The 12,581-nt window shown below is 40.1% G+C and overlaps 2 protein-coding genes across 2 annotated transcripts; both read right to left on the bottom strand.

The window, feature by feature from the left end:
* Positions 1-3,098: 3,098 nt before the first annotated feature.
* On the bottom strand, positions 3,099-5,487 carry HOXD12 (homeobox D12). The gene is made up of 3 exons (XM_007060521.3): positions 5,417-5,487; positions 3,635-4,209; positions 3,099-3,375 (listed from the first exon to the last, which is right to left on the bottom strand). The coding sequence occupies exons 1-3, from the start codon at positions 5,485-5,487 to the stop codon at positions 3,137-3,139; spliced, it is 885 nt and encodes a 294-aa protein (XP_007060583.2). The 3' UTR covers positions 3,099-3,136.
* A 4,878-nt stretch (positions 5,488-10,365) lies between these two features.
* HOXD13 (homeobox D13) lies at positions 10,366-11,931 on the bottom strand. The gene is made up of 2 exons (XM_007060522.3): positions 11,307-11,931; positions 10,366-10,616 (listed from the first exon to the last, which is right to left on the bottom strand). Exons 1-2 carry the CDS (start codon positions 11,929-11,931, stop codon positions 10,366-10,368), a joined length of 876 nt encoding a protein of 291 aa, XP_007060584.2.
* Positions 11,932-12,581: the final 650 nt, after the last annotated feature.

Genomic DNA, 12,581 nt, shown 5'->3' with positions numbered 1-12,581 from the left:
TGTGTGTGTGTGTGCGCGCGCGCGCGCGCTTTGGTTATGTATTTTAGATCCTACGTCTCCTGTTCTTTATTTTATTTTCTACTTTCATTTCAAGGCAATAAAGAATGCAGATTCACAGTAAGTGAGCATCGTAGAGCAATTAAGCTTAATGAATAATGCATTGTTCTTTCCACATTTTTCATCCGATATTCCTATCAAGCTTTAATATTAGAAAATTAGGAAATAAAATGGTTGGATAGTTTGTAAATGTAATGAGGGGAAGGTGGAAAATGCAATATAAACAAGTCAATTTTTGCTAGACAGTATTGGAAAGGAGTAGTATGCGGGGGAGGGGTGAAATCAGCAACGAAGCTTCAGAAGTTTTGAGATTTTTCTTCTGGATTTTTTCAATAGAATTTCTTTGTGTTATTATTATCGAAGAACATACTAGGAGAAGAAGATATTTGTATTTGCCAGTTCGCATTAGCTTGAAATAAAAAATCTTTAAAAAGATAATTTCTGGACTTCTCAGAATGCATTGTTTCGCTGGTGGTTTTCCTAAGTGTTCACTTTTGAATAGCGAGATCCTCAGGCGTATTTTTGCCTCCATTGTGTACTGAGGTAACATGATAATTTAGAAGACATAAATACTAATCCCCAGTTTGCTGGCTTTCATTCTTATAATCGAAAATATCTCTGGACCCTTTACCGCTTCCCTCTTCTGCAGCAATCAGCCTCAGGCATTCAGAAACATTGCTGATACGCTGCACCCCCCAAAAAGCCAGTATTTATATCCAAAATGAGCTGTAACGACTGTTTCCTTACAACTGCCATAACACATTTTAAAGCTGATGATTGGATAGGAACAAAGTTCAAATGTGTCTTTTTTTAAATTATATTTTGGCTGATCTCAAACAGTCACTAGCCTTGTATTAATAGATAGTTTCTTTGTACTGTTCACTATCATTTTGATCCTTATTCACACGCCTTGAAGAAGTACATTTAAGCCTATTTCATATCAGAAAAACACGGGTATAACCCAGTCTCTGTCATTTTGAATTACTATGATAAAGGAAAGGCAGCCCAAGATTTCGCATGCAGAAAAAGCTTCTGCATTAAAAACTTTGAATTACGTGAAAAATACATTCAATAGACATTTTAATCAGGACCTAAAGATCCCTGGAAAATTTTAAAATATAAAACCCAGTAAATATACGTAATTTTCATTTGATTCGCATCTGGTAGAGAGCTCAGTGTACTGCTCACAAATCAGTTTCACATTAAAGGGAAAGGGATCAGCCGCAAAAAAAGAATAGAAATGGATGAAACATTTAAAAACCATCAGATGAGTTGGAAAATGTGTCGAGCTCGATGAAGTTAGAGGTATTTACAACTGGAGGTGTTTGCATTGGACAAAGACACAGAAGCTTTTGTCCTCAGGAAAAAAAATATGCTAAATGATCATTTGAACATCCAGATGAAACAATAGTAATGGAAGTAAATCCCTTCCATGAATCGGAGAGTTTTCAATGTTTACCCAGTTCTTTGGCACTAGTATATGTTGTTAAGGCGTGTGATTAAAAAGAAATCGCAGATCGGCCTGTATTAACCCCATCTTTATCGCCTACAACAGGGTGTTTTGATTTTTGAATTTTTTCCCCCGTGTAACATTTGGACCAGGCCAAAGTCATCCAGACCAACAAGGCTAAAGGCAGAGTAGACTGCGCACCGCACGGGCCGCCAAAGAAACGATTCGCATCGAACACAGGACGCGACCTACAAGAATTTTTTTAGTTCTATTTCTAGATCATGAAGATGGAAACGGAGCAAAGTTATAGTAACGCTGGCGGCGGGGGGTGTCTAATTTTTAAAAACGCCTTCGCAGTGACACTTCGCTTCTTTCTTTCTTTCTGGAGAGAGAGGGCGAATGGAGTGGGTGAGGGAGCTCATAACAACTGAGTTTTGCACTTGGATTCTAGTCAATGAATCAAAACATTTGATCATGAACGTGACTGGGAGAGCATTATTTTTGTCAAGGCTGTTCAAAGGCAGTGTATGGGGGGGGGGGGAACGAGACTCCTCGACACTTTCACTGACAAAGACAGACAAACAATATTTACTTCCAAATAAAAGTTCCTTTCTTTTAATGGAGCAGGCAATAAGACGATCAACATTCTACGCATCCGAAAACCAAAGCAAAAGGCAGTCCGTTGACATGTATTTCTTTCTGGTTTACAAGTAAGAAGCTGCGGCAAAGGGCTCAAAGGCCTGACCATTGATTTTCCATCACAGTTTAAAAGTCTAGGTATAAGGGCAGGGCTGCAAGAGACAACGGCAGCCTTCAGTGGCACATGAATGTTTGAAGATGCACAAAGGATTTTTTACCCCCAGTACTTCAGGCATTTTCATTCAGTTTGCCGGAGCCTATGACTGCAGAAGAGAGATTTATTCAACACCTTTTTAAATAAGTAGCAGGAGTTAATGCATCATTTTCAACACGCAAGAAGCAGAAAACCTTTGGGCGCATTATGAATCCGTGTAGTCAGGTTATGCCATGCCTTTGCGCACAAGTCACGTGCCCCGTTAAAATGTATGCCTCTGGGTTCTCGGATCTATGCCATTATGTTAATGGCTTATTAAAAATAGGGTTTATTTGTTATACGCTTTTCCATTTAAAAAAAACAGGTTATTCCCAACCACAAAATAAACAAACACTGCATGCTCATACTGAAAAGCAAGTTAATATATGAAGGGACTAGCCAGTATTTTAATATCCAAGATCATTACTAGTCAACGTTTCTTTATTTTTCTGCAAAATTATGTTTACATACAGTTAGAGAAATGGATCTTAGCTCAGTACCGCTCATCCTCCAAGGAAAGAAAAAAGTAGAAGAAAATCTATTATAAAGCGAAATTAAAGATAAGAGCTGATAATACAGGTCTTAGTGTAGCATTTTGATGAGTTTACTTTCTTCTTTTTGGCCAAGAATTCAATATATGCCAATTTACAAGAGCCCCAAAGGTTTGCTTAGAACTTCTAGAATTTGTTTTATTATTAATAATAATAATAATCATAATAATAAAGTTTTCATCGGGAATATACTCTACCCTAAAGTTGCAAAAGACAAGTTCATTACAGGAATGGCAAGACTTTTGTCTAGTACATAGAAAGCGCCTGCTCACGCATTACTACTCTTTTCTTTTTCATCCGTCGGTTTTGAAACCAAATTTTAACTTGTTGATCGCTTAAATTCAGTCTGTTTGATAGCTCTTTCCTCTTCTGTCGGTTAATAAACTCATTGAGGAGAAACTCGTTTTCCAATTCAGCAATTTGTTGTTTTGTGTAAGGTTTCCGTTTCTTTCTTAATCTCCCCTGTGCGGGACACCAAGGCAAACCTACAACAAACATGTCGATAATTTAATGGATAAATTGTCTGCAATACATGGAGCATGCAATAAACAGCATTACCTAAATGTAACTTGCCCAAGGTATGTTTTCGTCAAGTACGTTGGACATCACAAGAACTACCTATCTTGTCAGATTAAATGATTATCTCCTCAAATGGATAAAAGTGTAATTAAGATAATTCTAAGGGTCTTTTAGAAAATTATTCTCTAGGTCTCTTCTAGATAAAGTGAGTTATTTAAGGCATACCATCCTGCACTGAAGGTCTCAGACATGACTGGACTGCTGCAGACTGCACTGTCAGGTTCAAGTTGACCGAATTCTTGATGTCCTCCTTTAAGTTTGAAGGAGAGGAATTCACTTCAAAAAGAGCTGATGAGCCATGCAAACCTCTTTGCAGGCTGGAGTGGTCATACTTCACTGCCTTTAAGTTGGTTGGATGAGTAATACTTGGGTCATTGGCAAAAGAGAGCCTCTGCCTGCATCTTTCCTCCTGTTTGGAGCTTGCTTCGTGGGCGTAGTATTTATTGTTTTCTTCCAGGCACTCTTTGTTGCTGTTGGAATTGATGTTGATTGGAACAGAGCCCGTAAGGTAAGGCTGCGAGGAGCTGCTGAAAGCATGGTTCTGAGGCTGAGCTGTACACGAACTTGAGCAAGTCCAGGGGATCGAGCTTCTGGGGTAGGAAATGGTGGGCAGAGCCGCCAATTGACTGCCATTAGTCCGCAAATTAGGAAAATAAAAGGAGTCCGGCGATTGCAAATTCAAGAGAGAACCAACGTAGCCAGATCTGTAGAGACTGCGATCACACATTTCCAACAAAGGCCTTCAGCTGGTCTTACAGCAGGATTTAGTTACAACGGGGAATAAGCGGCAAGCCTAAAACGATTGGACGAAACTTTGCATACAGGTTCTTCAAAGCCGGTAATTTCAGCACCGCCTACACCCACTGAGCCCTCTTGTTCTCAGTATTATAGTAATACTTGAAATATTAAAATCCCTAACTTGCAAGGGGGAGGAGAAAGCTTTGTCCCCACTCCTATAAAAATGAATGGAGTAGGAGTGGAACGCTGCTTTCCAAAAGGGAAACTAGGAGAAAACAAACATTTGTAAAGCTTTAGATCGGGCACTTTAGCTAGAATCCGGAGAACGGTGATTTCTCCTTATGCCTACTTGACTCGATCATTATGATTATTACGCGTTATTTCTCACCTAGGGTTTCCTCATTTATTGTAAAGGTGTGAAGCTATTTGCTATACATACAGATGCACATGTACATATATGTTTATTGCAAACATCATTATACACGTGCTTGAAATTAAAATCCTCATCGATGCTCTGTTATTATTGGTATGATTATGATAATGATCTGATATGACTCGAGTTGTAGATTTATGCCCCTTTCAGGTTTTCACATTTTAACTTGCATTGTCACCATGTGGGGGAGAGAGTAATCATTGAAGGTCTGTGTTCTTTACAGGGCGTTCAGTAATTTACATTTCCCAGTGCACACACACTGTTAAAAATAAAACCCGTTCCACTCTTTCCCCCAACAAGTTTCTTATTGAGGAGACTTTATTTTTAACATTGCAAAGTATATAAAAATAAAGTCCAAAGAATACATTTCTATCACGTGCAATACATTTTAGAATAACCCGCCCAAAGTAAAGGTTTTCTTGATTTATTTATTTTTATTTTCGCAAATCAGGCTTATTACTAAGGACTGGCGAGAGAAGAAGCTAAGAATTAATTCGGAAACTGCGAGAAAACACATCTAGTCGGAGGTGCAATAAGACAAGGCAATGATTAGAGTGGTCGCCACCGGTTTTAAATTGTCTGGCTGATATGACATAATTTCCATAGCGTTTATTTTTCCGCCATTAGGTGGTCAGCTCTTGGCACTCGGGGTTTTTCAGGGTCAAACATGATTTAAAGAATTCCCCCCCTGCTTTTCGCATAACAGCGGAATTAAAAATGACATTAGTGAGCGTCCACACTTCATATCGCATGACTTTGGCAAAGGGTGAACGAACGAGTTGTGGAGCTTTTGAGGAGTCAGTTCTGAATTCCGCGAGGCCTTCTGTATAGTAACTAAGGCCGACATAGTCCGTGAAAAATACGGCTAATGGCGCAAGGGTCTTGAACCTATTTGCTAAAACATACGGAAATATGGGGTAAGGCGGCTGCTGTGGGGCAAGTTATCAGAGGAAAAAGCTTCAGATGATCATGGATATTTTTGAGATCACTCTTCATCAGTCAGCTGTCTTCAGAGCAGGTTTTCGGAACATAAAGTCGACTTCTAAATAATATTTTCGGCATCCATCCATTTAATACATTTCACACAGTACATACATACACGCTGCTTCTAATCTGACTATTTCATACGGATCGCTTCCATAAACGGGATGTCCCCACAACGGAATTAACCCAGCTTCAAACAGAAACATAAAGCACTGACTTCATCGTGTTACCTTAGCTCGATTAAAATATCAAACATGGTTAACACTAAAGGTTAATTTTCCATGTTATTGTCTTGTTAATTATAGTTTTAATCTTGGCTTTATTTCTATGAGGAGATCAGACATTGACATTTTCCTAATGAAACTCGTCTTTCTGTTTAATGGGAATTTTGAGTAAATTATACAGTAATTTCATTGCCCAGGAAGAAAATCTTTAAATGATTACTCTCCAGATTATCCTCCTAGACCACACAAGACCACACAAGCAGTGCTGGAGGATATTACTGACCACTGCTCTTAATTTTTATTGTTTGAGTTATGTCTACCAATTGAGTCTCTCTTATTAACTTATTTGTTTTCGTTTTCCAATATGCTGGGAAATAGTTGGGAAAAGTTTAGTTCTCTTCCGCCCTAGCGTTTCATAAAGAAATCTGCAACTGCTTTTAGTCTCTCAGAAGAAAAGAATGGGCATTTTGTGTTCAAAAGAGTATATTTTCCCGCAGTAAAAAAACAAACCAACCAAGAATAGATGTGAGATCTGTTACCGGAAAGGAAGGTGACACTTCAAACTAGTTTTTATGGTGTTAGAGAAACCAGGACTTTTCAATTAACCTTAAACTCATCTATAATTGTAAATGAATAATAAAATAAATATGGAAAGAAAAATCTTAGCAATAGCAGAGGTATTTATAGCTGAAGAAAATAATGGTTATGTTTAAGTCTGCGCAAGCATGACACAATATTTTGTAATATAATCCTTGTTCAAAGTTTTTGCCGGTGGTGGGGTGAAAATATCAGTGACCAGAAGTCTTGTTGGAGAGGATATCTTCAGCTGTAAACACACGCCTCATTTGTTAAACCATATTCTTTAATAAAACGTGCCTATCCCTATATTCTTATTTGTACAAGAAATGTAATTGTTTATTATAGAGCTAGATCGAGACCTTTGCTCTTAAGCGTTTTTGGGAAAGTGTTGGATCAAAAGTAGTGTGACTACTAGACCTGATTACGCTTCCAAACCCTTTGATTTTATAAGCATAGTCTTTCCCTTTGAATATGAAAGTTGTGCCGTGTAAATTAATGGTATTGAGTTGTCATTTGTACTGTGGAGATGCGGCAGCTGGAACGGGAGTGAAGCGCTTTCCCAGCCTATGCCAGAGATTGTCCAGGAGATGGCAGGATTGTCCTGTACATCCACGCTCACTCCACAGCACTACTATAGGAGTCAAGATCAATGGTAAATAGAGGGCAGCCAAGTCACCATCACGCCATATTTCAATTCAATTTACTAATGTACTCATTAATTACGTGAAATAAAACTATACATGTATTATATAATAAAGACATTTCAGTCATCAGAATTCTGCTAATATGTATAATCAAAGTACTCTTGAATAGTGTGAAATAGAACTTTCTCTTTCACACTTTTATTTCTCACAGTTAGTGAGTACATTAATTATCTATAGTAGCAGAATCATTACGATTACGCTACGCTTCATTAGTCTAAAATAAATTACTATACATAAACTGTGGGGCCATAAGGTCTCTTAGTTAGGTGCTGGCAGTGATATGAAATGTACACTGCACACACAATGGCTGGGTATATTATAATTCATCTGATATTCCAAACAACTGTACAGAATCCAATAGCCTTTGATGAAGACGTTGTCTCTAGCACCAGAGCAGCTCTCCGTACTTTCTGCCGAAGCATTCTTTAATTTCTTCCATCTCGCTTCCGTGCTCCTTGTGTGCGTACCTACAGACAGTATACTTTGTAAATAATGCGTCGAAATGCAGGTGATGAGGGGAAAAGGAAGCCTTCGCCTTTCTGACAATAGTTGCCGTTTTCTTTCTATTTCTGCACGTTAGGCTCCATGGGACAAAAATTAAAAGCAAACTCCTCATATGTGATTGAGTGAGTAGCGGGTTCAGATTTCATTCTGATGTATTATTTGCACGTCAGGTGGAGTTGTAATCTTGCCTAAATCTGCACCTCAGTATTCTGATACAAACTGAGTCTAAAGGCTAACCTTACAACAAAAAATAATATAATACGAGCGAGTTCTGGGCAAAAAGAAAACTAAATGTTAGCAATAAAAATCTAACCGATGAGTATTTCTTAGTTTAAAAGTATTTTAAAAAATAGGGTGAAAAGGTTCTAACAGATAGACGGACTTTAAAATATAGAGAGGAAAGGGATTTTTAAAGTTCTAAACAAAGGCAGCATTGATTATCAGAGACCGGTCAACACTTTTTTGGACATTTACTCTATCTCCCATGTACTTCAAGTTAGAGATTTTATGTTCCCCCAAAGTCTCTTATTTTCCCAGGGAAAGAAAATCCAATTTGGAACCTGGCTTTCCAGCGGAGAGAGATTTTTTTTTCCAAGTTAAAAGGGAAGGTGGGGGGCGAGGGTGGGAATAAGTGTAAGGGTAACGTGTGAGCCTAACACTTCGCTGTACAGGTCATTTTGTTAAATGAATGGGCTGACAAAATTCTGGGCCGCTTTCTGAACTCCACACTCAGCCAAACCAGCTGCATCAGGGAGGCTTGTTGGTGTGTGAATGCAGATTCAGGCCTAAGGACACAACAAATATTCTAAAATGCCATGTGAAGCAAACACGTATGGAACGTTTAAAACACTGGAAGGCTGCTCAAAGAAGCCGCATTTCTTGCGAGACGAAATACCACAGTGGAGCTGAAGTTGCTGGAAAACCACAATTATGTTTCATAGAGCAAACTGTAGGCAGAAAGCATCTTTTACTCATTATACAAAGACCTGGTATAGCAAAGAGCCCCGTCTTTGGGCTGTATTCTCGACTTTTTAATGCAGCCTGTCGTTAGATATCTGACTTGCTTTTTTTAAAAAAAAAAACAATCAAGCCATAAAAGTAGCCTTTCCATAATGCAGCTTGCGAAACGCCACGCTGTAAAAATAAATGCGATTTTCTTCAACTGTTTTTATATTGAAAAGAAATCGTTTTTATTGAAGATGTTTTAAGGAGCTCTTGACAAACTCATTCACGGCTTTGAAGTTGAGCCCCCATTTCCAACACAATTCCAAGTAAAAGCAGACCTTAAAACAAGAACGGAAACAATATCGTTTGATGGAAAGAGACTTAGTGTATGTCTTACCCACATACGTTAAGTATCAATGTGTTTAGAGCAATAGGCTATTATAATAAATAATAATAGTTCGGAACACAACATAGTTTAATAATTACACGAGAAATAAATGGAGAGATTTTCTCTTTTCTCTCCTAGCAGTCAACTGACTTGTATGATCAAAATCACTGCATGGGTATCATAACACGCACACTAAGATTCAAACAAAACTAAAACACAACCGCCAGCCTCTCTGATCTATATAAATTACGGCATCTTTCGAAAGTCCTCATTTATTGCTTCTTTCATTAACACCCGTGTATTTTTGTAACTTAAAGGTATCAGCAAGCTTCACTTTTGTAACAAGAAGTTTTCAAACCACATGATGGGGTGAAGGTGGAGAGTCTTGTGCTTGTTCAGACAAACAGGATAATAGGGCATCCAATACATTATATAAAAATACACATAACGTTTATACACACCTTTATACAGCATGTCCTCTATATGCAATATGATTAAACACTGGAATTCCATTTAACTGTGTGTTCCTAGTATGCAGCTAACTAGCTAGCTATAAACTGATAAAACTTATCTGTTTCGGACTATCTTACTAATGAAGAGCAAATGATAACCCTATAAAACTGTATTGTTTGAAGTAATTGTGTGTGATGCATCCGAATAAATGCATCTGCACAGAATATTTTGTTATTCTTTAAAATAGGGAGTATGAAATCATTAATCTGCAAATGACTACAAAGTAAAATCCCAAAAAATATGTGGAATACAGACAGTCATGGAAACAGCTGAAGTTAAATATGTTTTTCTAGTTCCAATCTGGCTCCAAATTACATTTTTTTCTGAAAAAATAATAACCACCTCCCAACAACATAAAAGTAGCTATTTTCACATTAACAACCACTCACTGTATATGCTGGTGGGCTCACTTTATTTTAGACTGAGAACAGTGTTGTAATGATTTCTTAATCCCCAATTACATTACATTAATTTTTTTTTTTAAATTCGGCGTGGTTGTGAAATGTATTATACCAAATCACAACTGACAGTCTTGGCACCCGGCTGTTCAGAGACAATTTTACAGAAAAAAAACAGATAAGTATTTAAGAAAATTATAATTGTAACTGATCAACATACTTAAAGTCGTTTATACTGGCCTAGAGGGAGGAACAGAAGATATTAAAATACATAAAAAAGAAGAAAGAAACAGAACTACAAAGTCAAGTTTTGGCAGCATTCTCCACGGATCAGAGAAAAATGCTGACATTAATTAAAAGCAAATCACAAAATCTCGCCGCCATAGGAAGGGGGGAAAATATTAAATATATTTTCAAGTCTTTCCAAAAGTCTTTAGCTGATCGTAAATTGCATTTATATTTCCGTCACTGTCCACAACCAATAGATCAAGAAACATTGTCCTTCAGCTTTGAGACTATTTTCTTATCCTTCACCCTTCTATTCTGAAACCAAATGGTAACTTGTCTCTCAGACAGGTTTGTGGCTGCGGATATCCTTCGCCTCTTGTCCTTGTTAATGAACTTGTTAATGGCATATTCATTCTCGAGTTCTTTAAGTTGCAGTTTTGTATATGGCACTCGCTTCTTTCTTCCACGTCTGTAGACACACATATCTGGCTGGTTTAGTGCAACATCCCCTATTGTAAAAGACATTATGCGAAAAATTAGAATTTTATTACAGGCGTTTAAATCTTAACTGATACTTGCTGGGCACTGGGTTTCATGGGAAAATAATTAATGTTAGGCTGTTTGCAGCTTATTATTATTTACACACCCACATTATTTACACGCTATTAAAGCACGAAAATCTTGATGGTCTGTCATCGCTTTCCAAGCCTGCGTGGTAGCGAGCCTGCAAAGTTTCGCAGTGCATTTGCTGGGGGGGTTGAGTTAAGTTACATGTATGTAAAGTACACGGAGAACTTTGCTTAGTGTGTGTTTCTCTGTGTCTGTCTGCATGTGGTGTTGTGCATGGGCACACTCACCGCATGCAGTTTCTTAACTACTCTGGGGCGAGTCTTAAATGCTAGGCGGAATCAGAGACAATCCCAAGCATTCCAGACATCAACTGGCACATCTTCCCAAAACAGCAAAGGCAAACGTGAATAAAAGTCCAATCATCCAAACACATTTAAAACTAGCCATAAGGCTAGGACAGCTGAGCTCTGGGGTCTACCACACAGGGTGGAAACACAGAGTGGGATATTCTTAACCAACATTTCCCCCCTGCGCCGGGGGGCTGTGTGCGCAGAGTAACCAGGTCGCCAGGCCGGCGAGTGCAGCACAGGGCGGAAATTAAACTCAGACCAAAGCTCTCCCTCGCGTACCTGGAAAGGGCGATTTCCAAAAATGTGAGCTCTGGGACTGGTCTTTAGCGCAGTAAACCTGACTGTTCCAGCCATTAGCCAGAGTCCAGGACTGATAGCCCTCCATTGAGATATATGTTTCGTGCCTCGGCTCCCCAGAGCCGAACGTGGAGACCATGTCTATGTACCCAGGAACGTGCTGGTAAGGGTTGGTGTAGCCCTGGTAAAAGGACACTTCCTTGGCCCGGGAGGAGACTTCATTGGCGGGGACGCTTGTGCTGGCCAAACTGGAGACGTCCATATACTTTTCCACGGGAAAGCCGCCAATGGAGGCATGGGGGGAAGACTTCAGGGCGTTCTGCTGAATCCCGACCCCGTGGGACATCCGACAGCTGTAATATCCATTGCCAAAGTGATAGCCGTAGCCCAGCGCCGGGGCGGCCGGCGGAGCGGCGGAGCCCGGGCACTCTTTGGAGGGCGGATCGGAGCGGGCCGCGGAACCCGAGCGCTCCGGGCCCCCAGCGTACGCGAACCCCGGGGCGGCCGCCGAGCGGCCCGAGTGAGCCGCCCCGAACACGGGCGACGAGAGAAAATTGCGGCACTGGCTGGAGGCGCCGCCGACCCCGTCTCCTCTTAATCCTTCCATCTCCCAGCTCGCGGCTTTGCTCATGGCCTTGCACATCCCTGGCTGCGGCTCGGTCCCGGGCTAGGCACGGTGCACATTGTTATTGCCTCCAACAGGTTAGATCATTGTGGTACGTTTATAAAAACTAACTTCAGATTGGGAGGGGGAAAAGGGGGAGGGGGCGGCCTGCTCCAGATTAGTTTGCTGGAGTCCGAGGACGCCTCATAGGCTGCCGAGGAGCATGTGATCCTCCAGCCGCCTGAACTGGTTCAGAGCTCTCAGCCCCTGCCCGGGACCGGCGTGTCCCCTTGCCTCACTTATTCATATTTTACTGTTCGGATCCACGGGCGTTTACTCCGAAACGCGCTGATCACGCTAGTGGGAGGGGGGGTTTTATGGCCCCCTTTTCTGCAGCACCAGCGGTGCTTTCATCTCCCGGCTAGCTTCCATCGCTTCAAAAGGCTTAAAAGAAAGAAAGAAAGAAAGAAAGAAAGAAAGAAAGAAAGAAAGAAAGAAAGAAAGAAAGAAAGAGAAAGAAAGAAAGAAAACAAACAAACAAACAAACAAACAAACAAACAAACAAGCGCCCCAACTTTTTGACCGTATTGCGCAGGAAATGGCTGGGGGGCGGGGGGGCGGGCAATGTATTGTCATTGTCCAGAATATCTCGG

Source organism: Chelonia mydas, chromosome 11 (assembly GCF_015237465.2).
Source record: "Chelonia mydas isolate rCheMyd1 chromosome 11, rCheMyd1.pri.v2, whole genome shotgun sequence".
Classification (NCBI taxonomy): domain Eukaryota; kingdom Metazoa; phylum Chordata; order Testudines; family Cheloniidae; genus Chelonia; species Chelonia mydas.
The sequence above is the reverse complement of the archived record's forward strand: the minus strand, read 5'-3'. Positions and strand labels throughout refer to the sequence as shown.